This window comes from Astatotilapia calliptera, chromosome 3 (genome assembly GCF_964374335.1).
Source record: "Astatotilapia calliptera chromosome 3, fAstCal68.1, whole genome shotgun sequence".
Taxonomy (NCBI): domain Eukaryota; kingdom Metazoa; phylum Chordata; class Actinopteri; order Cichliformes; family Cichlidae; genus Astatotilapia; species Astatotilapia calliptera.
Genome location: NC_137424.1, coordinates 61277901 through 61300528, shown reverse-complemented (window position 1 = coordinate 61300528; position 22628 = coordinate 61277901). Strand labels below are relative to the sequence as shown.

Sequence of the window (22628 nt, the reverse complement as noted above, 5' to 3'; positions counted from 1 at the left end):
TTAAAGGTTCCGGGAGAGACCATTGGTAAAGAGAGTGTGGGTAGTGAATCTTGTTGTGCTTGGGTTTCTGGGTTCTTATAATACTGGGTTTGGTGTAAAATTAAAATGTGAACTATTTATTAATATGAAAATGTGAAATGTATTTATGTATTTATTTAGTCTTATTATTCTTGATATATTGTATACTGTGGTGGAAGGTTGGGATTTAAGAATTTACCTGAGAGTGGAATAATGGTTAAGTCTGTGACAGCTGAACATATTTAAGGCTGCCAGTTGTCATTAGAGTGTGGATTTTGTGCTGTGAACAAGCTTGATGAGTTAATTGTTGTAAGGAGAGCTGTATAGCAAATGAGTACTTATGTTCCACCACACTTGTCTTGGTTCATCTCACTGTCTTTCCAGCTGCTAAGGGCCGCCCTGTTACAACAGCACTTTGGTTTACCAGGTGTGTTTTTAAAGTGCTATATAAATAATGACGCAGGGTTTGCTGAACTTGTGTTGTAGTGCAGGTGTCAGAGCAAAACATAGATGTTCCCCACAGTGAGAGACGATAAACTGATTATCAGCTAACTCAGACATTTGACCAGTCACAGTATAGTACTGGCAGCAGAAATATAGACAAATTTGGAAAGGTTAAGCACATAATACACACTGAAAGAAACAAAGCAGTGTCCGAGAGAGCAAAAGCACTGTAAAGTAGAATCATATTAAACTTGTGGGCTTTAAACACTTTTGTCAGACTAGAAGTGAGCTGCTCTAAAGGTTATCCTATTTGGAGCCAGGAAAGAAAGCTGTTAAATGAACAAGACATGGGGGAATATGATGAGTTATAAACAACAAAACTGCAGCCCTGATGGTGTTTAATGGTCTGAAATTAAAGAATAAATATAAAAACTAAATTCATTTCTAGGCATAGGATAGTTTGTTCGACACCAGTTTATAAAGTACTTTTTTTTTTCAGGTGAACCTCATGATATGAAGCCAAAAAAACAATGCCCTCATGGTTGGACAGAGTACTCCAAACGCTGTTTTATCTATGTTTTTCATGCCATGTCTTGGGCTCAGGTAAAAATGTGGATTTACCATTCGTTTTTATGCATGGACTTTAATACTTTCTTACACAATGCTTTGTAAATTTAGCTTGGTGAAATCCTTTTTATTTTGTTTACTTTGGAAATTCTGCTGCCTGTTGATCTCCACTGTAGAGAAACTGTGACTTCATGAAAGCAAACCTTGCATCTGTACACACCTTTGAAGAGTAATGTTTGTTCAGCACCTCATATTTAATTCCACACATGCAAGTCAAGAAACATGGCTTGGAGGCTCAGATGCACAAGAGGTATCTGACTAATCATTGTACAAATATTTATAGACATTATGAGACAGTTAAAAATCCACTTATCAAACATTGTTCTTTGGTATCACTGTCTCTATATAGTAGTTGTTTGCACTTTAGCTTGTTTTTAAATGCATTATTGTCTATTCTGTTCTGTTTTTCAGAATGGTTATTGGTATTGGATTGATGGAACACAGTTCAGATACACAAACTGGTGCCCTGGACAGCCAAGCAACTCGTATTATGAGCAATGCCTGCGGATGAATTTTGGAGGTAAATTAATCAGAAATCCCTGAAAGTATAGAGTGTGCTGGGTGTGCAATGGTATGTCATGTTTGGAGAATATTTTTCTTTGATAAACTGGCTACATAAGGGACGATAACAAGTAAAAGAAATATTAAAAAAAAAAAAAGAATAAATAATAAAGACTAGACAAACTATGACAATCAAGTGGATGAGTCTGGCAAAAGCCATAATCATCCACTTGTGAAAGTAAATCTGTTGGGCATTTTCTTGGTCGTCAGACTATAACTCTGATTGCTACAATATATATACATATTTACAGAGTGATGTGATAGTATAATTAACAGTGAATATTGACTAATATTATTGTTATTATATAAACCAAAATATTCCTTTCAGCAATGCTGACTTTTGGTCTTAAGTGTTGGGATGATGCATACTGTACCAACCTACTGTCATCTGTCTGCACCAAGAACATCTGATGATTTCCGCTGACATGAAGGCATGGTAATCCTGGCAAAGAAGCAGTCACTCTCATATATCCTCTACAGAATCTGTTTCTGAGGTTACAGCTTTACTTATTTTGTCTAGCTCTAATGCGACATAAGGAATGAAGTCACATGTGGCATGATTGGAGTTGGATTGTTTCTCTTTGTAGAAGCAAACTGAAAGTGTAATGGAATGAACGCTTTTCTTGCAAAATGTTATTTCCCCAAATGAACAGTTTTTCTTATTTTCTGTATCATTAAAATCTTAAGCATTGATATTTCTGAGTGACTGTAAATTTGAAGAGAAGCACACATTTACAAGGACAGGTGGTAAGCAAAGGTTTTATTGATGTGCAACTTTTTAAAATTATTACATTTAAAAGAACATATGAAGTGGCAAAAATGGGGCTTGAAGACCTGATTGACTCTCTGAACCTCTTTTACAGTATCTCTATCAATGGTTTGGGATGACTTTTACAGTAAGGCAGAGAGAGCCAGACCTCGGGATCTCATAAACATCAGATCAGTGCTAGCGTGATAGGATACATACTGTTATGAAGCATGTTTCTTGTATCCACTAAATTTACACTATAGCAGTAACGTCCCAGTCAGTTTGAGATATCGTACACGCGTGGGTTTCCTGCCTCACCTTATATGTGGCCCAGCTGCACATCTGGTAATAGTTAAAACGAGCACCTTCTACTAAGGTGGATACCTCAGACTCTTTACGGCAGACTTTTGGAGCCATCGTGAACACAAGTACTCATTCCAATAACAGAAACCTGCACCATATGTTGAACCTTCAACACGCCCAAATATGGAAGTTTTTTTATGTGTCCATTGGTGTATGCCTGTCTCTAATGTGTGCTTTCAGGCCTGTGTCTATACAGTGTGATACGTTAAAGTGAAATACATTATTATTAGAAAGGAAAAACTGAACAGAATATTAACAAATAAATACATTTGCAGAAATAACAGCTGTAGAAAACTTGTACAATCACCATCACAGACCAAGGAGTTGCAAGGCCCTTAATTAGACAGTCGTGGAACAATTCAAAGAATGTGCCTTGTCCATATGTTGGCTACAAACAGAAGGGTCATCTCTTTTCCCATCACCACACAAATCATTTACTAAATATAACTTGTGAAACTATTTTGTCTGTACAAGTTTCCAGTGTGACAGCTTTTCATTTGACATGCTCAGTTATTTCTCGTTCGTTATTTTGCCATAAAAAGCATATAAATCACAATAATGATCATATCTAAAGATGTGACTTATTTATAAATACTTACAGATCATTATCAGATCCACCATTAGGCAACAGCCTTGGTGAAACTGTGAAGGAAAAACAGCTTTTAAAAATATGCTTTAAAAGTGTAGTTCAAGTGAAGTTCAATTTCAATTTCAAAAATTGATGAACAATTTCATAAGAGCTATTTTTCAATCTCTGACCTGTAAGATTCTTGGTAAATAAGTTAACATTTTCTGCACCAATCACATCTTAACATGACAAAGAATTTTACTGAGGTCACTGAGGTCAATGTCCAAAATACAATGGTACATTTAATGCACACTGACCTCAATGACCTCAGTTTCTCCATCAGTTGCTGTGCATTGGGGATGGAAAAGCCTGAAATTGCTGTAGAGGAGCCTGGCTTCTGTAATGAGATTTGGCAGAAGTACAGACATTCTGTACTTAAGTAAAAGTATTGGCACTGAAATGTACTCAAAGTAAGAAAGTAAAAAGCCGTTTTTGGAGTATGTTTCTGTTTGTGTGCAAAGCTAACTGAACCTTGTGCTATAATAACATAATAATAAAATAATATAAGTAGATGGGAAAACAAACTTTACTGTAACCCTTTTTTATAATTATACTCTCTGTGAATCAGAAGAAAAAGAAGAAATATTAAATAAATTATATTTTCTGTTGTCTACATTGTAGAGGGTGACTTTGCCTGTAAACAGGATCTCACCATTATCAGCTCAAATTCATACAAATCTCCCCTACACTTGATGTAACCTAACTCTGACCAAGAAACCATAGCCACCAGTGTGTGACTGTTCTTTACTTTAAATCAATCACAGTACAGCAAACTAACCTGTTTATCTAATTTCATTTTAGATTTTATCATCACATTATAAAAATGAGTGTAAAACAAACAAACAAACCAATAAAAATGACAAAAACAGAAAAAGTACAGAAATAAAAACTCATCGACACGTCTATAAAATATTCATATTTGGCTGTCAAATGTAATGAGATCAAGAAGATATACAGGCTTTCTTCATGATTTCTGGCCTGAAAAGATTTTCTAGGACCCTCAAGACAACTAACATTAGAGCAAAAGGTCTGAAGTCAAATAGGGATTTAAGATGACTGGATTCAGGAACAGGGACTATGACAGAATTTTTTGTACATGCTGTATATATCATGCTGTAAAGAAAATGTCATGGAACTGTTAGGGTCGAAAACTTTAGATTTTTTTTTATTTAAATGATTAGTTAGAGCTTTTTTCATTATTTTTTTTATATACACAATGCAGTTCTGCTCATAACCGAGTTGGCGCTTCGTGTTTTGAGGGTTTTAAGCTTTGTCTGGCGTTATATTGTGGACGTTGAGTGCAGAGGGATATTTTGCAGCATGCTTACACATACACTGTGTAAGAATATTGTCTCTAGGTCAGGAAGTCCGAACAAGATGTCCTGACCTGGGCCTTAGAAATCCGCAGAAAGCCAAGGCTTAGCCGCGGTTATTTTTTTTTCTCTGTCTTTCTGATTCCAGGAGGAGCAGATATGAGGCGAGGTCGGACTGAACGGAGTGGATTTGAAGGGAGACATCAGGATGGGTGCTGGGAGAAAATGACCATAATAATCTTTTGTTATTGTCACAGTATATAAGCTGTACAGTCCAATGAGGGTCATCTTTTTTGTGAGCAGTTCACTGCTTCACACAAAAGTACAGTGCTGTAACTTGTAATTTCAACTGCCAAAGCAGATTAAATATTTAATATATTTCTCCCAAATTCCTTCTGAAAAATGTGCGCATGACAGAATGCAGGAGTGAGCCTTTGTGCATCATTTGAGTAAATTACCTCAGATAATCACAAACGCTAACAGAACCATCCCGTTGTTATGTTTAATAGTCTGAGACTGCCATTGCACAGTGAGTCCTTCTCCTGCAGGCACGTGCAGAGGGGGGGGGCTAGAGGGGCTTGAGCACCCGCCCCTTTCCTGATGGGTGCCCAAAGTGCCCTTTTGTTGAGGCAACTTTTAAAAAAAATTCTTTATTTATTTTTTTATGTGTGTGTGCGTGCGGAGTCCCGTCTGTGCCCCTCAACAATAATATTTAACTATTAATCACAGTTTCGCTAAATAAAAGGCTCTGGCTTGCATCAGTCACATGATCACATTTAACCAATGATTGCCCTTGACAGCAGAACGCGCTGGTTACGAGCCGGGAACGAGCTCACAAAGAGCACGCGCATTTTTAGCGGTCCGGAGCTGTAGAAGAAACACAAGTTAACTCAGAGACACAGACTGATGCAACAAAACCAGTAAGTAGGTGTACAGCGTACACTGTAGTGTGTAGCACACAGGAGTATTAGCTTATTACGTACACGTTGGTAAGCTGTCTTGTTGCAACTGACGCACTGAAACAAACGAGCATGCTGTGTGTGCAACAGCGCGACAAACATTACCTGTCCTTTTATTAACTGCACAAGTAGTGCTGGTCACAGCTGCTGGCTACCTGTGTAAGGCTGTCATGGGTCTGTAGCTCTGTCACCGTTTTAGGGAACATATTTAGTTTTAAAGTAAGTTTCCAGGCTTTTCCTGCCTTTCTGGAGGGATTATATTTCACTAAAAAACGATGTAATATGCATGTCCACATAATTATGCATTATTATAATTATAATATATTAAAAAACACACGCTGTATTTTAAAGAACATACATTAAGAAGCAGATTATATCAGATTTATATTTTAAATAAGACAAAATTTGGATTTTACAGCAGTAAAATTATTGTATCTACAGTTTAAAAATGTAATAAGCTTTGCCCTGCACAGAGTGGATAGTGAAACAAATGGAATCATCATAAATACATTATTTCATATTCATTACTTCCCCCTCATTGCTTTATTATTGTAGCTCTAGTAATAAATAATAATGTAAGGATTCTGAATCAGCACCGTGATGCCCATAGTATATTCAGTATTCTGAAGAAGGTCTAAAATGTCACTGTGTGTGCTTGCATGTGTGTGTTTTATTTAGATGGATTTTTAAAAAAAATATTACTCAGGATATAACATTGTCCAGACATGCCTGGTAAGGACATGAGGAGGAAACAGTAGGAGCTGTGTGAGGCTACTAAAGGCAGGGCTATAACATTTTTCTGTCATCATTTTATTATAGATTAAGTGCAAGAGTTGTTAGGTGTGGATAATTAGATTATAGTTTATTGCAATAGCAAGTTGTGCCTTGTTCTCACATAGCAAGTGGAGAGTGATATATGAAATGATGGGATGGAAGGAAGAAGAGAAGCAAAGAGTGATTCACAGGCAGAGCCGAAATTATTTCTCACAGTTTTTTGTTGCCTTATGGTTCCAAGCGCTGTCACCAATCTTTGCATTTTGTTATTATCTCATGACACTTGTTTAATCAGCTACCATCTCTCCTATGGACTTTTTAATGTCAACAGTCTCAGATCAACACAGCCCTGCCCTCCAGCACTATCCACAGCAACCCCTCAACAGCAACATTGTACCCATCAGGTAAAACATCGGCTACGTTTGCTTTGCCTTGTTGCCCATATTAGATTCGTGATGAATGTGTGTTGTTGTTATTCAGCCTGGTTCAATGTGCCCCTTTTTAACTTTGAGCACCCGCCCCTTTAAATCTCTCTGCACGGCCCTGTTCTCCTGCACCACTTCCCATGTGTTTATGTGTGCATTTAATGATTAGTCATTATGTTAAACTCTTTTCCCAAGTCCCCAACAAGTCCCAGGGGATAGTTTCACCTCACAATATTCATCTTAGTAAGTTTGTGTCCAATGTGATCATGATTTCAGATAATCTTGACTTTTGGTGTTTACAGAAAAGAAGTGTTGGGATAATAAGAGCTGTACAAACCTCCTCCCATCTGTCTGTGTCAAGAACATCGGATGATTCCTGGGTCGCAGCAAAGCATGATACACCTGGCAACAAAGTTTCTGATATTGCAACCGTACCTATTTTATTTTGCTGTAATGCTACATAAGGAATGAAATGACTACTGCTATAACTTGGAGTTGGGTTGCTTCTTTTAATAGAAACAAACTGAATATGTAATAAAAAAGAATTTTTTTCTTGCAAAACTTTATTTTCCCAGAATAAACTGCTTCTTTCTTATTTTCTGCAACATTAAAATATTTGTGTTGACACTTCTCTTCGAAATAAATTTACAGTAACTAAATCTGTAGAGTAGGGCAGGTGATGAATAAAGATTGTGTTTACATCTAACCATTTGGTTTTAAATAAAAATAACACCTAGGTTTAAGAGAGCACATGATGCTGTGGAAAGAATGGGGCTTGAAGGACTGATTTACTCTCTGAACGAAAAAAGGATTTTTATTTATTGTCAAAAATTAGAAATATGAACACTTGTAATGCAACTTCAATTGAAGGATGACTTATTCAAAATGCACAAACCTAAAAAAGCATAGCCAAGAAGTGCTCTTCTAGGAGGAAAAAACATAAGAAGTGCTTCACTCGTGCTCTGCACTATGTTGATTTCTGAATACTGTGTGAAACCTTTCAAATAAACCATTCTTCAACAAATCATAAATTATCTGTTTTACAATTACACTTTCAAGAATCTTTGAGGCAAAAGAAGTTTGAAGATAGTTAAACCAGCTGGGTCAGGTGATTGATTTTTAAGTAATGGTTTAATTCAGGGATGGGCAATTCCAGGCCTCAAGGGCCGGTGTCCTGCAGATTTTAGATCTCACCTTGGGTCAACACACCTGAATCACATGATTAGTTCGTTACCAGGCCTCAGGGGAACTTCAGGACATTTTGAGGAGCTAATTTAGCCATTAAAATCAGCTGTGTTGGTTCAAGGACACATCTAAAACCTGCAGGGACACTGGCCCTCGAGGGCTGGAGTTGCCCACCCCTGGTTTAATTACTGCCAATTTAAACGGCTGTGGTGCACAGCCCATTACTAGAGATAGGTTTATCCCTTTATTGTGGCGGGAATGAATTCTATTCTATAAGTTCCGGGTCAATTAGCTGCATGTCCCTTGAAAAGCCAGGAGATGGCAGTAGTGCAACATCTTGGGATGCAAGCTGCCGTTGAAGATTATTATTATTATTATTATTATTATTATTATTATTATTATTATTCATGTCCTATGTCCCCTGCTCCCATGGCTGCTGCTGCGATCAAAGCAAGCCACCCAACCACCGCTGCATTGTGGTAGGACCTGTGAATCTATGGACTAAATTGAACTGTTGCTACATGGTCAATGGAACAAAACTGATCTGATACTGAACTAAACCTCGTCCCACCTCCGTTTGGGACCCAATAAGCTGTTTCGTATTATTACCATTATTTTTGTTTGTGCTATATATGCATATATTTATATATATATTTTTGTACATCAGTCTATACATTTCGCATTGCCATAACATACATACTATATATATTTTTGAGCTCTATTTCTGTTTCCTGTGTTTTATTCACACACTCGGGCTCCGTAGTCGAAACACTTCTGATTAGTTCATTATCTATGACGCTGCAGTCAGGTGCTCTGTCCTTTACCGCATTACATTATCATATTTAAGAAACCATTAATGGCAAAACTTCATTCAGCAGTTCTGTAGGGATGGGGTACAATAGACACAGGGATGGAAGAAGTGATTAAGTCAGTTAAATCAGAAAGATTATAGGCCCAGTTTAGCTCAGGGGGTGACCAGGTGGCCAGAAAGCAGCAGCTTTCAGATTAGAGTCTGACCCCTAGCCATTTGCTGCATGCCTTCCCTCTCTCTCTCCTAACATTCTTCATGTCTCTCTTTACTGTAAAAAATAATCTTGAAGGAGTGAAAGAAGCCATCTATGTCCATCTTTGAACAGAGGCGGTGGTTTACGACACCAACTGTCTGCCATCTATAACCCAGTTTTGAGATCCCTTCCCAGACGCCTTAATGCCCACTCACATCCTTGGCCTCAGGAAATCGCATGATAAGGTGGGGCCAGGTTTCACAATGAACTCACCCGAAACTCTGGCTGATTGGGACCCACGCCCAGTTTCACACCTTGGCTCAGGCGATTAGAGGATCATCAGGGGGTCCTTTGTCCCTCTTTGGGGGGATACTCCCACTGGGTTTATATCTGGGACTCTCCACCATTTCACCTTAGAACTGAAGAAGCTTCTCGGATGAGAGGTGAAACGTCTTCAAGTAACTTAAAGAAGTCCAGACGCTTTTCTTTGCAAGCTCCTTTGACTACGATGACCTGGATGACTGAGAACCTTCACAGACGAAAAGTGCAAATAAAATAAGTGCAAAATTTCTTGTAGTGGGGAAATGAAAACAAAAATGTCACACCTGACTGAAAGATACTTATTAAAATATGATTTGCTTAATTTATGGAGAACTTATATTTCTCATGTTTTTTTTTCATTGAACATGTTTTGGAAACATTCAAATTCTCTGGATGTTTGAGTAATCTGAATAGACACCAGTCTTTGTTTACTTGTCATTTTAATCTTGCCAAACAGCAGTCCTATTCACTACCAAAGTGAACAACGCAGTCACTTTGTAAGACCAGACTGCCTAACCAATGCGCTGTCTGAATTGACCTACAAGAAAGTCTACAACTCAGTGCCTTATACATGGATCCTGGAATAGAACTAGAACTGTACAAGACTAGCAGAACCCTAAGAGCCTTCACCAGAAATTCAATATGGATGTGGTGAACAAAACCCTGAGACAGATTAATAATAAGACTGGCTACAGATACTGACTAGAGAATGGAGCCACCTCATGATCATCATTTACCTCAAATCTGTATGTCATGTTATGCTGTGGCAGGCAGGATGAAGAACCCAAACGCTTGACTCAGAGACAGAATAATTTACTAAGGGAGGTGGCTTTATTGCGGTAGCAAATCAATCCAAACATAAGAGCGCTAACCAAATCTCAGAAAACTAGAAACATGGCACTAAACTGAGAAAACTAGAAGACGGAATCTTCAAGTCACATAAAAACACACTGAGGTTACAACAAAACAACTGACAGAGAGAAACACAGGACTTAAATACACAGGCAGGACAAAAAGATGACGGAGAACAAGTGGTGACACAGCAGGGACAAATCAGACCTAATTAGACAAAGGAAGTAAAGCAGAATACATTGACAAAGGACACAGACTATCAAAGTAAAACAGTAAGTATAACACAGAGACACAGACTTGACACGGAATAATAATAATAATGATAATATAGCCCTTTTCGAGACCCTCAAAGCGCTTTACAATTCCACTATTCATTCACTCTCACATTCACACACTGGTGGAGGCAGCTACAGTTGTAGCCACAGCTGCCCTGGGGCAGACTGACAGAAGCGAGGCTGCCCTCTGGCCAACACCAGTAGACAGTAGGTGAAGTGTGTTGCCCAAGGACACAATGACCAAGACAGACAGAGCTGGGGATCTAATCGGTAACCTTCTGGTTACAAGATGAGCTTCGTAACCCCATGAACCCCGGTCGCCCATAAAGACTGAGACACGACCGACTGGAAAGACACTGGGAATATGGAGGTAAGCGTGAATAGATGATCCTAGAACTAAAAATATAACACAAGCAGGACACCTATCATTCTACAGCAATGAAATTGGAATGTTATTTACAGTGGAGAAGTGTAGTTAGACTGTAACAAAGAGAGGGAAAGTATTCAGAACTGAGGGGACTGCACAACAAGAAGGTAACATTGCAGCCATTGAGGACAGTTACAAGTACCTGGTAATCCCAAAGGTAAATGGGAAGCATGAAGAAGTCGATACGAAATATGCAACCAGTCCTGAAGAGTCTGCTGAATGGGAAGAACAAAATCCAGGCAATTAACACCTACTGGTCATCAGATACCCTGCCGCGATAATATATAGTACTAGTCGTAACCACAGTTACCTCAAGGTACTTTGGAGGTGGATCCAACAATGATCTATATAGGAAGAGAAACAGAGCAGAGATAGTCTTGAAGGAAGACTAAGTGTTATGGAGGTGAAGAGAGTGGGGTAATATTGATTCCTGTCACTACATATACGCTGCAGGCTGGATGTCAGTTAAAAGAGAAAGAGGAATTCTTTTATACAATAGATGATGTTAGTCTTGTCAAAACATTATAATTATATAATGTTATATTTAAAAAGTGCAATGATCCATGTCTGAGTAAACTGTCAACAACAATGTTAATAATAAGCATTAGACATAAACATAAAAATAAAGAAAATAAATTCTTCTCTGTTGTTTGCTTTCTTATTTTGTATTTTGAGATTGTATCTTCATATTGAAATCTAGAACTATGATTCCAGTTACTATTTTTTTGGAAGCCAGCTGTTTATTGATTTTTCTTTTTTAGTTTGGATATAGAAGGCAAGCCAAGTTTATTTATATAGCACAATTCAACAACAAGGTGATTCAAAGTGCTTTACAGAGACATTAAAAACAAAAACAAATAAAAAAGCATGATTTAAAATTGATTAAAAAAAACAGTAGATACAGTAGTTAAAATGTAAGTTTTGAAATTTAAGCTTAAAAGAGTGGATTTGGTGTTTTATTCAAATGCAGCTGAGAACAGGTGAGTCTTCAACCTGGATTTAAATAAACTGAGTGTTTCAGCTGATCTGAGGCTTTCTGGGAGTTTGTTCCAGATATATGGAGCATAAAAGCTGAATGCAGCTTCTCCGTGTCTGGTTCTCATCGTGGACTACAGGAGGAATGCTGACCCACATCCACCCATCCACATTAAGGGGACGGCTGTGAGCAGCTTCAAGTTCCTGGGAGTCCACATCTCCGAGGATCTCACCTGGACGACCAACTGCTCCAAGCTGGTCAAGAAGGCTCACCAGCGCCTCTTCTTCTTGAGGACTCTGAGGAAGAACCACCTGTCCTCAGACATCCTGGTGAACTTCTATCGTTGCACCATCGAGAGCATCCTGACCAACTGTATAACAGTCTGGTACGGGAACTGCTCTGCCTCGGACCGGAAGGCGTTGCAGAGGGTCGTGAAAACTGCCCAGCGCATCGCCGGAGCACCACTTCCTGCCATAAAAGACATCTACAGGAAGCGGTGTCTGAAAAGGGCTGGGAAAATCATCAAAGACCCCAGTCACCCATCACATGGACTCTTCACCCTCCTGCCCTCTGGGAGGCGCTACAGGAGCCTCCGGACTAAGACCACCAGGTACCGGAACAGCTTCTTCCCCACAGCTGTCAGACTCCTGAACTCTGCCTCCTGACATCTGACCCACGTTAACCCTTTACAGCCGATCGGAGCGGGCACGCTCTGTTTTGCGTAACTATTTTTAAATCCCGGTAGCTCTGCAACCACTTAAGCTAGCACAATAATTTTTTTTGCATATGAAACTGGAGGAGTTGTACTTACATCTTACGCCATCAGCTTGTCCTCGGTCACAGTTTCCTTCCACATATAGCTTTGCAAAAACTGCATAAAAATCACTTGCAGCAACAAAAACATGATATTCCAGAAACACGCTTCGCCGATCCATCAGCTGTTTGTAACACTTCCTACGTCCATCAGCGCGAACTATCACATGACCGCATGACCTGCCCGAAACCGGAAGTGACGTCATTTTGCGGAAATGTAGTTTTTTACGATCGGGCCCTTATGAGCTTGTGTTTTACTTGTTATGTGTTTTAAAAAGTTATGTTTGAGTTTATGACTTTCTGTGTCGTTTCTGGGATGCTTAGGACTCATATTGCACTGCTGGAAATAGTTTATTTTGATGCATATGCTGTTATTTTGCAAATTTGCATTATAATATTTATTTTCGTTTTTCCTGCAGTATATAAAAATTGGTGTATTTCAAAAATAAAACTATGAAGACACTCAAAATAAATTTCCTGTGGTGGGAAACTAGTTTGTGTAACTTTTTTGTATTTACAGTTTTGAGGGATAAGCCTCTTAAATTTCTCTAACTAGAAATATATGTTAAAAAAACAAAAACGATTTTCAATTTTTTTGTAGTTTATTGCACTTTTTTGCAATTTATGTAATTACTATGCACCTAATGCAGACATATTATTAAAGTTTGGGCTATAATGGTTGTATTGATGTATAGCAACTTGAAATGCTCCCAAAAATGGCTCCACAGCATGTAAAAATATAATATAAGCTCTGGCGAACTTGGTTCTATGGTAGGTCTTAAAGGGTTAACACATGGACTGAACATACACACACCCACAAAAATGACCCCAAATAGAAACAATGCATTTTTCTATACACTCTGTTGTTATTCTTCAAAATCTTTAAAACAAAGAGTTGTTATATTTTCATATTTGAGGTATTCCTCATAAAACATGTTTGTGACATGAGGCCCTTTGCATTTTTATTTATTTTTTCATTAATTTTAAGAAATTGCAGTTTTTGTATCACTTGTATCACGTTTGTATGCTTGCTCGGTATATACTGCAGAAGCTGGGCCTTCCTTCTGAAAGGCACAAGTTGTTCATCCACTGTAACATAATCACTGAGGATGAATTTCTGCCTGCAGTTGACCAGCAACAGGCCCCATATGTAGCTGAAAGCTGCCATGTGGTTTGTTTTCAGTCCATAGGCTCTGGTCCTCTTGTCATCAAAGTGCAAGAAACTGTGAATATCTTTAAATCTTTGAATTGACATAGTGGCCTTGTACCATGGGTTATGCAGAGGACTCCCAAAAAACATAAATGCACATAAATGGTCCACAGGTGCGCATTTGCTGTCAAAATAAAAGACGCGCACCAGATAAGAAGTTGGGACGCTCGTATGCGTACATTAGATGTTCTGGAGGAGGACAGACATTTGTTCAGAACTCTTAAAGATGTTGAAGAAGCAAGCTCCGTAAGCAATTACTTTGGTGTTCCTCCACCGCAAAAGAAGCGCCTATTCTCTGAATTTCCGGGAATACTTTTATTTTGACAGCGAATGCACACTTGCGAACCAATTATGTGCAGCCCTGACTATAAATCATGTATGTTACTGTGTAAAAATTAATTCTAAATCCATCATAAGTGTAAGTGGGACAGTCAGAGTTGCTAAGAATGAAAGTTCCAAAAAAAAAATTCCATAGGAACTGCTTGGGTTCATTTTTGACCCCACTTGTGGAAGAGTGGGGTAGTGATACAAAAACTGCATTTTTTTTAATTAATGAAAAAATTAACAAAAATGCAAATGGCCTCATGTTACAAACATATTTTATGAGGAATACCTGGAATATGAATATATTACAACTTTGCATTTTAAAGATTTTGAAGAAAAACAACCCCTGGGGTCATTTTTGACCCCACGTGTGCATCTAAGGGTTAATTGTGATTCTAACGTATTGTGTTTATTTATTTCATTTAATGTGTTCTATCTGCAAAACAAGTGATCCAGGAACAAAATAAAAGGAAATTGACTCTTTATAACTTACTTTGACACCATCATTTCAAAGTATATAAATGTTTAAAATGAGGTGACTGTATGAAACAGGTAAGCTGAAACAACACTTTTTATTTTATTATAAAATTAATGATATGAAAATGAATATTTACACTAACTACTCTGCATCACCTCTCCAAACGTTTTAATCTGGTAGTTAGTTGTACACCTGAGTGAGGCGAGTGAATGATGGCCGACAGTCAACATATTAGACAGCTTGAATACTTATGTTATATTATGATGTAACTGAAGAACAAGAAAAAGCAGGTCACAGAAATACTGAAAGCTTTACTTGAAGTTGGTCAAGATGATAATTAAAAAGAAAAAAAAGTCACAATAGACACAAAACAAAAAGTGCATATTGTACAAAATCTTAACTGATTTCATTTTACCTACTACAGAGAGTAGATTACAAGACATTTTAAGTGTGACATTTCTGAAAGCCATATTTCTTAATTTAAGAGCACATTGTGTAGAATAAAATGTATCCAGTTGATTTTATTTTTAATTAGTTATTTTCTCATTGGAACAACAACTGTGTATTAATGTAATATTTTAAAATGATATTTTAATATTGTGTTATAGGATACCATAACACGTTACTGTCTAATTGTTCTAGTTCCATTGATTTGTAGAGCTTTGTTTGCCATTCCTTCTATGTCCACTAGTTTACTTAATTTGCCAACTACTAACTAACTAACTTTTACTAACTATTATTATGCTGTAATAATATGCTATAATTTTTAGAGGAAAATGTTACTGATTCTGTTGTTATTAGGCTGTGTGGCAGGCCGGACAAAATATGCAGATCAAAAATAAGGAAACTAAACTGCAAATTTTCTACCACAAAACTGGGAGGAGCACAGCTATAAGGGAGAACACAACAATTTTCATAGCGGAATGCAGATGTCATACAAGTATTTTCCTCATTTGTGTCTGTAGACTGTAGAATCAAAGCAATCCACTTCCTCTTCTCCTATAAATGGGCTGGTCGCTCCGGAGAACACACTGACCAGCTGGCTGCTCTTGATTCTATTATGGAGACAATTTAAATTTAAATTCTAAATTAAGTATGCTGCAGCAGTATATTAAAATTGCAAATAGAAGGTCACCTTTTTCTTATAATCAAGCACAAACATTGTTCATTTGTTGATTATATGTATGTTTTCGTTTAACCTAATTACAACTGAAAATCTCTAAAAAAAAAAAAAATTAACGAACTCATGCAGCTTTGTGAAGCAAACCAAAGCAGGTCGAGTGACTCATTGAAATATGGAAGCCTATATAGAAACTGTATGTAAGGGGGGAAAAGTACAATTCTAATAAGTTTGAAATCCACTTTTTCAAATTCAAAGAGATTTCAAAGCTGTTCCTGGCTGATGATCCAACACTACTTTATCAGTGGTCACAGTGATGTGGTCATAGAGGCCAGCTCGTTGTGACAGTTGTTTTTTAGTTGTTGTTGTTTTGTGTATTTGTTTAAATTTATATTGTCTTTTCAAATCCAGCTTGTGTTTACTGCAATGACAGTGTGTTTGTGTGTTTGAGACTACTGTCATGCTGAAAAAAGAAAGAAAAGAAAAAATAATTATTATTTTCCAATCAAATTCACACACAGAAAACACTTTTTGTTTGTTTGTTTGTTTTATTCTTTACTGGCCAAGCTCATTTTTGACAGATTATGATATAAATGAATACATGTCTCAAAATTATTTTTTTAAACACTGATTGTCTGTCTGCATTTTACACTACACTTTCATTACACTTCATCATTAATGTAATTCACTTGATACTTGAGACAATACTTAATTTTTATTTAGCATATATTTGAAGAAAATAATAATTTAAAAACTGTTCTGCTCTAACATATTTTGGTGCATCTAGAAGAACAAGTTGTGGGAAAAAATAAGCTGCTAGATTTAAAATAGATTTAAAATTATAGTATGTACAAAATAGTAACCAATGTGGCTGGCCCACCTTGGTTACTTTTAAAATTCACTACTCATATGTCAACACTTCTCTTATTACAAATAAATCAAGTGTGCACATTTAGTCTTTTTATATTTATTTGTGACCTGCAAACCACCTTTAGAAACGTCACTGCGGCGACTCACATATTTGTTTCTGTCTGTGGGTTTCTCATGTGGTTTTTATCTAAGATGTCGAGAAAGCTCAATGTGTGATCAGCATCACACCAATGCACTGTTTAAAGAGTAACTTTCAAGGTTCCATAAATATCAAAATGCAAAAGTCAGTGGTTTCTTTTTTTTCTAACCTAGTTAACTCTTTGAGTAGTCCTTAACTGAACTCCTAACCTTAGCCCTCTTCAATAATAATAGAAGATGTTTAGCTCAGGTTTATTATTCTTCAAAGTTTTGGCACTAGCAAGTTGTCAAAGCTTTTTCTTACTATAGCTTTTTAAGCAGTTAAGGGTGTTAGATCTTTTGTGTTTGTCAATGATGGGTAAATTACCTTTCATCATTCTTGGTTTTGTGATGACAGCATATGTCGCCTGGGTTGACTCCACCTCACTGGCCTCTGCAGACATTAAAACATAGAGCCGAAAAACATAGACAGAAAATTGTTATGGAAAATGTGCTTGTCACAATATTAATTATTTTGATGAGTTTTTATAAGGCTAACTATTGCATTTACTGGTCATTACAGGACAAGGTCAGATTTCAAATATTACAAAATACAAAAACAAACAGATGAGAACAATTCATACCTACATATACTCAGTATTTGTCCTTACCTGTGTGTGGGGACGAGGAAGACTGGAGGTTAACAGTTTTATATATATATATATATATATATATATATATATATATATATATATATATATATATATATATATATATATATATATATATATATATATATATATATATATACCAGACTAACTGGTTATTACTGGTATGAATATTTAGTCAAAACTACTTAAGCTTACTTTGCGTCAGTGGCATTTCTTCAGTGTGACCTAGGATTTTTTGTTGATATTTCAGCCAATAAAGGAGGCCTGCCAGTAGCAGCAGTAGAACCATCATAGAAACACTGACACCAAGGTATAGGTGAAAATAACTGTCTTCAGTTTGAGCACGAGTTTCCAGGCTTCTAACAATTAGCCAGCTCTCTGCTGATTCTCCAGTATCAGAGATGCTACATTTGTAGACTCCTTCATCAGATTTGGAAACAGTGGGGTTCATCATGCTTCCTGTTGGACTATGACCAATGGAGATGCCACTTTTATAGAAATCAGCAGTGAAGTTAGATTTTTTGTCCTTTTTTCTACAGTGTAAGGCCATGTTATCTCCCTCCATTACAGGATTCACAGGGCTGTCCAGGATCACAGGACCACCTAAATGGCACATGATTTGTTAACATATAAAAGTTTCACCTACTACAGACAGTAGATTATTTATCATTTTGATTAAATTGTTGTGTAAAACATATCACATGTACCCGAATCAGAGTGCACAGAAATTTGTGTCGTTATGCTGTGTTTATAATGAGGACGTTTTTGTTTGTTTTTTCTATCAGGAAAAAATATCATATTACGTGCTTGGCTAAATGTGCAATTTCAAAACATATTGACTTACAAAGTCTGCGAAGTTTAAATGAGAAGGTGTAATTCCCTCTTTACATACCAGTTACAGTGATGTTGACTGTGTTGGTTGTTTGTATTCCTGCTATTTCACACCAGTATTCTCCACTGTCACTTGATGGATATGCATTACTAATATTGCAAGGTCCAGTAGATGTTTCCCAGGTAGACGCACATGGTCTAACATGTCCCTTTGTCTTTTTCATCACTCTCCATCCAGTCAGTCCATTCAGTCCTTCACAGCTAATTGAAATTGACTCTAGTTCAAAGAATTGCTGTCTATTTGGAACAACCTGAGGAAAAGCTGAATCTAAGACAGAAATCAAAGGATAAATTGAAGATGATGAAAAAAATTACCATGACAAACATTTTTGAATTTGAGAAAATATAGCTGGAGGAAAATTTGGGAAAAGTTTGTTAGGTTAACTGGCAAAAGGTCAGTGACATGTTTGGGTATTTAGAAAAGAAAATTTTGGAGAGACGTTTCTCAGAAGTACAGATGGGTAGGCGTTCACCAATCTATGAAAAAAAATGTTCCTACACAAATTGTGGAACAAATTTATAATGTTACTCAGTGTAAAATTATGAAGACTTTGAATATTTTACCATCTACTGTACATAATATAATCAAAAGAGTCAAAGAATGTGGAGAAATTTCTGTGTCCAAAGTACAAGGTGAAAAATGAATACTGGATCCCTGTCATCTTTAAGCATGACCTGTTCCTAAAATCACCGTTCAAAGAATAAGACATATGTGAACATGATTGACAAACATATCCATCTTTTTTCAACAAAGGCTGATTTAAAATCACCTCAGAGTATAAAACCAGTCTGTGGTCTGACAAATTTAAATTAGAAATCATTTTTGGAAAACCTGGATGGCACATCCTTTAAGCTAAAGAAAAGAGGAACCAGCCAGCTTGCTATCAGCATTCAGTTTAAAAGCCTGCACCTTTGATGGTATGGGGCTGCATTAGTGCCTACAAACTGCCACCTTGCACATCTGAAAAGGCACCATCAGTGCTGAAATGTATATACTGCTTTTACATGACTATATGCTCCCATCCAAAAAATGTCTTTTACAGGGAAGGTGTTGCATATTTGGGTAAGATAATAATAAAACTGCATCCTGCATCTTTTGCAACAGCATGGCTTCAAAATAGAAGATTTTAGGTTGTGAATAGACCTGCCTTCAATTAAGATCTTTCATCATCTGAAAACATTTGGTACATCATGAAATGGAAAATATACAGATACATATCAGATAAGAATAAGAAATATTCTTCTGTCAAAAGTCCAGTAACGGATCTCCTCAGTTCCCAGACATTAAGACATTATTAGACTATTGTTAATAAGAAAGGGGATGCTACACAGTCGGGAACATCTATTTTGAAATGGATTGTTGATGTCAAATTTACAATGAGTTAATGTTTTCCTTTGGTTTAATCATTTGAAAGGCTATGCGTATAATATGTTAGTATGAGAATTTATTATTTTTTCCTTAGAAATAAGGCTGTACTATATTTTTGCTGTGAATACATCTCCGCAAGCATTTAACTACGTACCATGTCTTTGAAAATCTCCAAAGTCAACTGTTGTCACCAGCAGAAACAGCATATTCATCACTGCAAAAATGAAGAAACATAATGATTTGCATAGATGTTATATTTTTAATATTTTCTTTTAATTTGTTTTAAATATATACATATTTTTCTCATTACTCCCATGCACATGTTTTCGGAATGACTGACTAAATAACTTATTGTAGACAGAGAAACTCAGTACTCACACAGTCTGATGCCTTGAGTTCTGACCTCCATGTTGTCTTGTTGCTGACTGTGTGAGTGTCAGAGTGAAAGAAAGTCTTTTGTTCATAGGAACTTCCTCTTCCTGTGTTTCTTGTGGTGATTGAGAGAGCAACAGGTCTTCCTTTCCGAGAAACCCTTCTAACAGATATATATTCCTAATTATATAATATAAGAAATAAAAAAATAAGGTTTGTGTGTGTGTGTGTGTGTGTGTGTGTGTGTGTGTGTGTGTGTGTGTGTGTGTGTATAAGATATAGGCATACAGAAGACAGCAGATCTTTTGTATATACACACACACACACACCACACACACATACAGGGAGTGCAGAATTATTAGGCAAATGAGTATTTTGTCCACATCATCCTCTTCATGCATGTTGTCTTACTCCAAGCTGTATAGGCTCGAAAGCCTACTACCAATTAAGCATATTAGGTGATGTGCATCTCTGTAATGAGAAAGGGTGTGGTCTAATGACATCAACACCCTATATCAGGTGTGCATAATTATTAGGCAACGTCCTTTCCTTTGGCAAAATGGGTCAAAAGAAGGACTTGACAGGCTCAGAAAAGTCAAAAATAGTGAGATATCTTGCAGAGGGATGCAGCAGTCTCAAAATTGCAAAGCTTCTGAAGCGTGATCATCGAACAATCAAGTGTTTCATTCAAAATAGTCAACAGGGTCGCAAGAAGCGTGTGGAAAAACCAAGGCGCAAAATAACTGCCCATGAACTGAGAAAAGTCAAGCGTGCAGCTGCCAAGATGCCACTTGCCACCAGTTTGGCCATATCTCAGAGCTGCAACATCACTGGAGTGCCCAAAAGCACAAGGTGTGCAATACTCAGAGACATGGCCAAAGTAAGAAAGGCTGAAAGACGACCACCACTGAACAAGACACAAAAGCTGAAACGTCAAGACTGGGCCAAGAAATATCTCAAGACTGGTTTTTCTAAGGTTTTATGGACTGATGAAATGAGAGTGAGTCTTGATGGGCCAGATGGATGGACCCGTGGCTGGATTGGTAAAGGGCAGAGAGCTCCAGTCCGACTCAGACGCCAGCAAGGTGGAGGTGGAGTACTGGTTTGGGCTGGTATCATCAAAGATGAGCTTGTGGGGCCTTTTCGGGTTGAGGATGGAGTCAAGCTCAACTCCCAGTCCTACTGCCAGTTCCTGGAAGACACCTTCTTCAAGCAGTGGTACAGGAAGAACTCTGCATCCTTCAAGAAAAACATGATTTTCATGCAGGACAATGCTCCATCACACACGTCCAAGTACTCCACAGCGTGGCTGGCAAGAAAGAGTATAAAAGAAGAAAAACTAATGACATGGCCACCTTGTTCACCTGATCTGAACCCCATTGAGAACTTGTGGTCCATCATCAAATGTGAGATTTACAAGGAGGGAAAACAGTACACCTCTCTGAACAGTGTCTGGGAGGCTGTGGTTGCTGCTGCACGCAATGTTGATGGTGAACAGATCAAAACACTGACAGAATCCATGGATGGCAGGCTTTTGAGTGTCCTTGCAAAGAAAGGTGGCTATATTGGTCGCTGATTTGTTTTTGTTTTGTTTTTGAATGTCAGAAATGTATATTTGTGAATGTGGAGATGTTATATTGGTTTCACTGGTAGAAATAAATAATTGAAATGGGTATATATTTGTTTTTTGTTAAGTTGCCTAATAATTATGCACAGTAATAGTCACCTGCACACACAGATATCCCCCTAAAATAGCTAAAACTAAAAACAAACTAAAAACTACTTCCAAAAACATTCAGCTTTGATATTAATGAGTTTTTTGGGTTCATTGAGAACATGGTTGTTGTTCAATAATAAAATTATTCCTCAAAAATACAACTTGCCTAATAATTCTGCACTCCCTGTATATATATTTATATATATATATATAAAGAAGGCACCTGTTTGAACTCATCACCTGTATAAAAGACACCTGTCCACAGCCTCAAACAGTCAGACTCCAAACTCCGCCATGGCCAAGACCAAAGAGCTTTCGAAGGACACCAGGAAAAGTATTGTAGACCTGCACCAGACTGGGAAGAGTGAATCTACAATAGGCAAGCAGCTTGGTGTGAAAAAATCAACTGTGGGAGCAATCATCAGAAAATGGAAGACATACAAGACCACTGATAATTTCCCTCGATCTGGGGCTCCACGCAAGATCTCATCCCGTGGGGTCAAAATGATCATGAGAACGGTGAGCAAAGATCCCAGAACCACACGGGGGGACCTGGTGAATGACCTGCAGAGAGCTGGGACCAAAGTAACAAAGGTCACCATCAGTAACACACTACAACGGCAGGGAATCAAATCCCGCAGTGCCAGACGTGTTCCGCTGCTGAAGCCAGTGCATGTCCAGGCCCGTCTGAAGTTTGCCAGAGAGCACATGGATGATACAGCAGAGGATTGGGAGAATGTCATGTGGTCAGATGAAACCAAAGTAGAACTTTTTGG

At 37.5% G+C, this 22628-nt stretch overlaps 1 protein-coding gene and 1 long non-coding RNA gene across 3 annotated transcripts; one reads left to right on the top strand and one right to left on the bottom strand.

Moving 5' to 3' along the window:
- Nucleotides 1-305: 305 nt before the first annotated feature.
- On the top strand, nt 306-3030 carry LOC113017875 (uncharacterized). Of its 2 annotated transcripts, XR_003271607.2 has the most exons (5): nt 306-445; nt 962-1065; nt 1206-1339; nt 1501-1609; nt 1979-3030. It is a non-coding gene; the product is annotated as an uncharacterized LOC113017875 (long non-coding RNA). The 2 variants fall into 2 exon arrangements; XR_013903394.1 differs by lacking the exon at nt 1206-1339.
- Nucleotides 3031-15016: 11986 nt separating this feature from the next.
- On the bottom strand, nt 15017-20641 carry LOC113028471 (Fc receptor-like protein 5). The gene is made up of 6 exons (XM_080293117.1): nt 20142-20641; nt 19918-19977; nt 18396-18662; nt 17699-18106; nt 17221-17286; nt 15017-15780 (listed from the first exon to the last, which is right to left on the bottom strand). The coding sequence occupies exons 1-6, from the start codon at nt 20170-20172 to the stop codon at nt 15725-15727; spliced, it is 888 nt and encodes a 295-aa protein (XP_080149243.1). The 5' UTR covers nt 20173-20641; the 3' UTR covers nt 15017-15724.
- Nucleotides 20642-22628: the final 1987 nt, after the last annotated feature.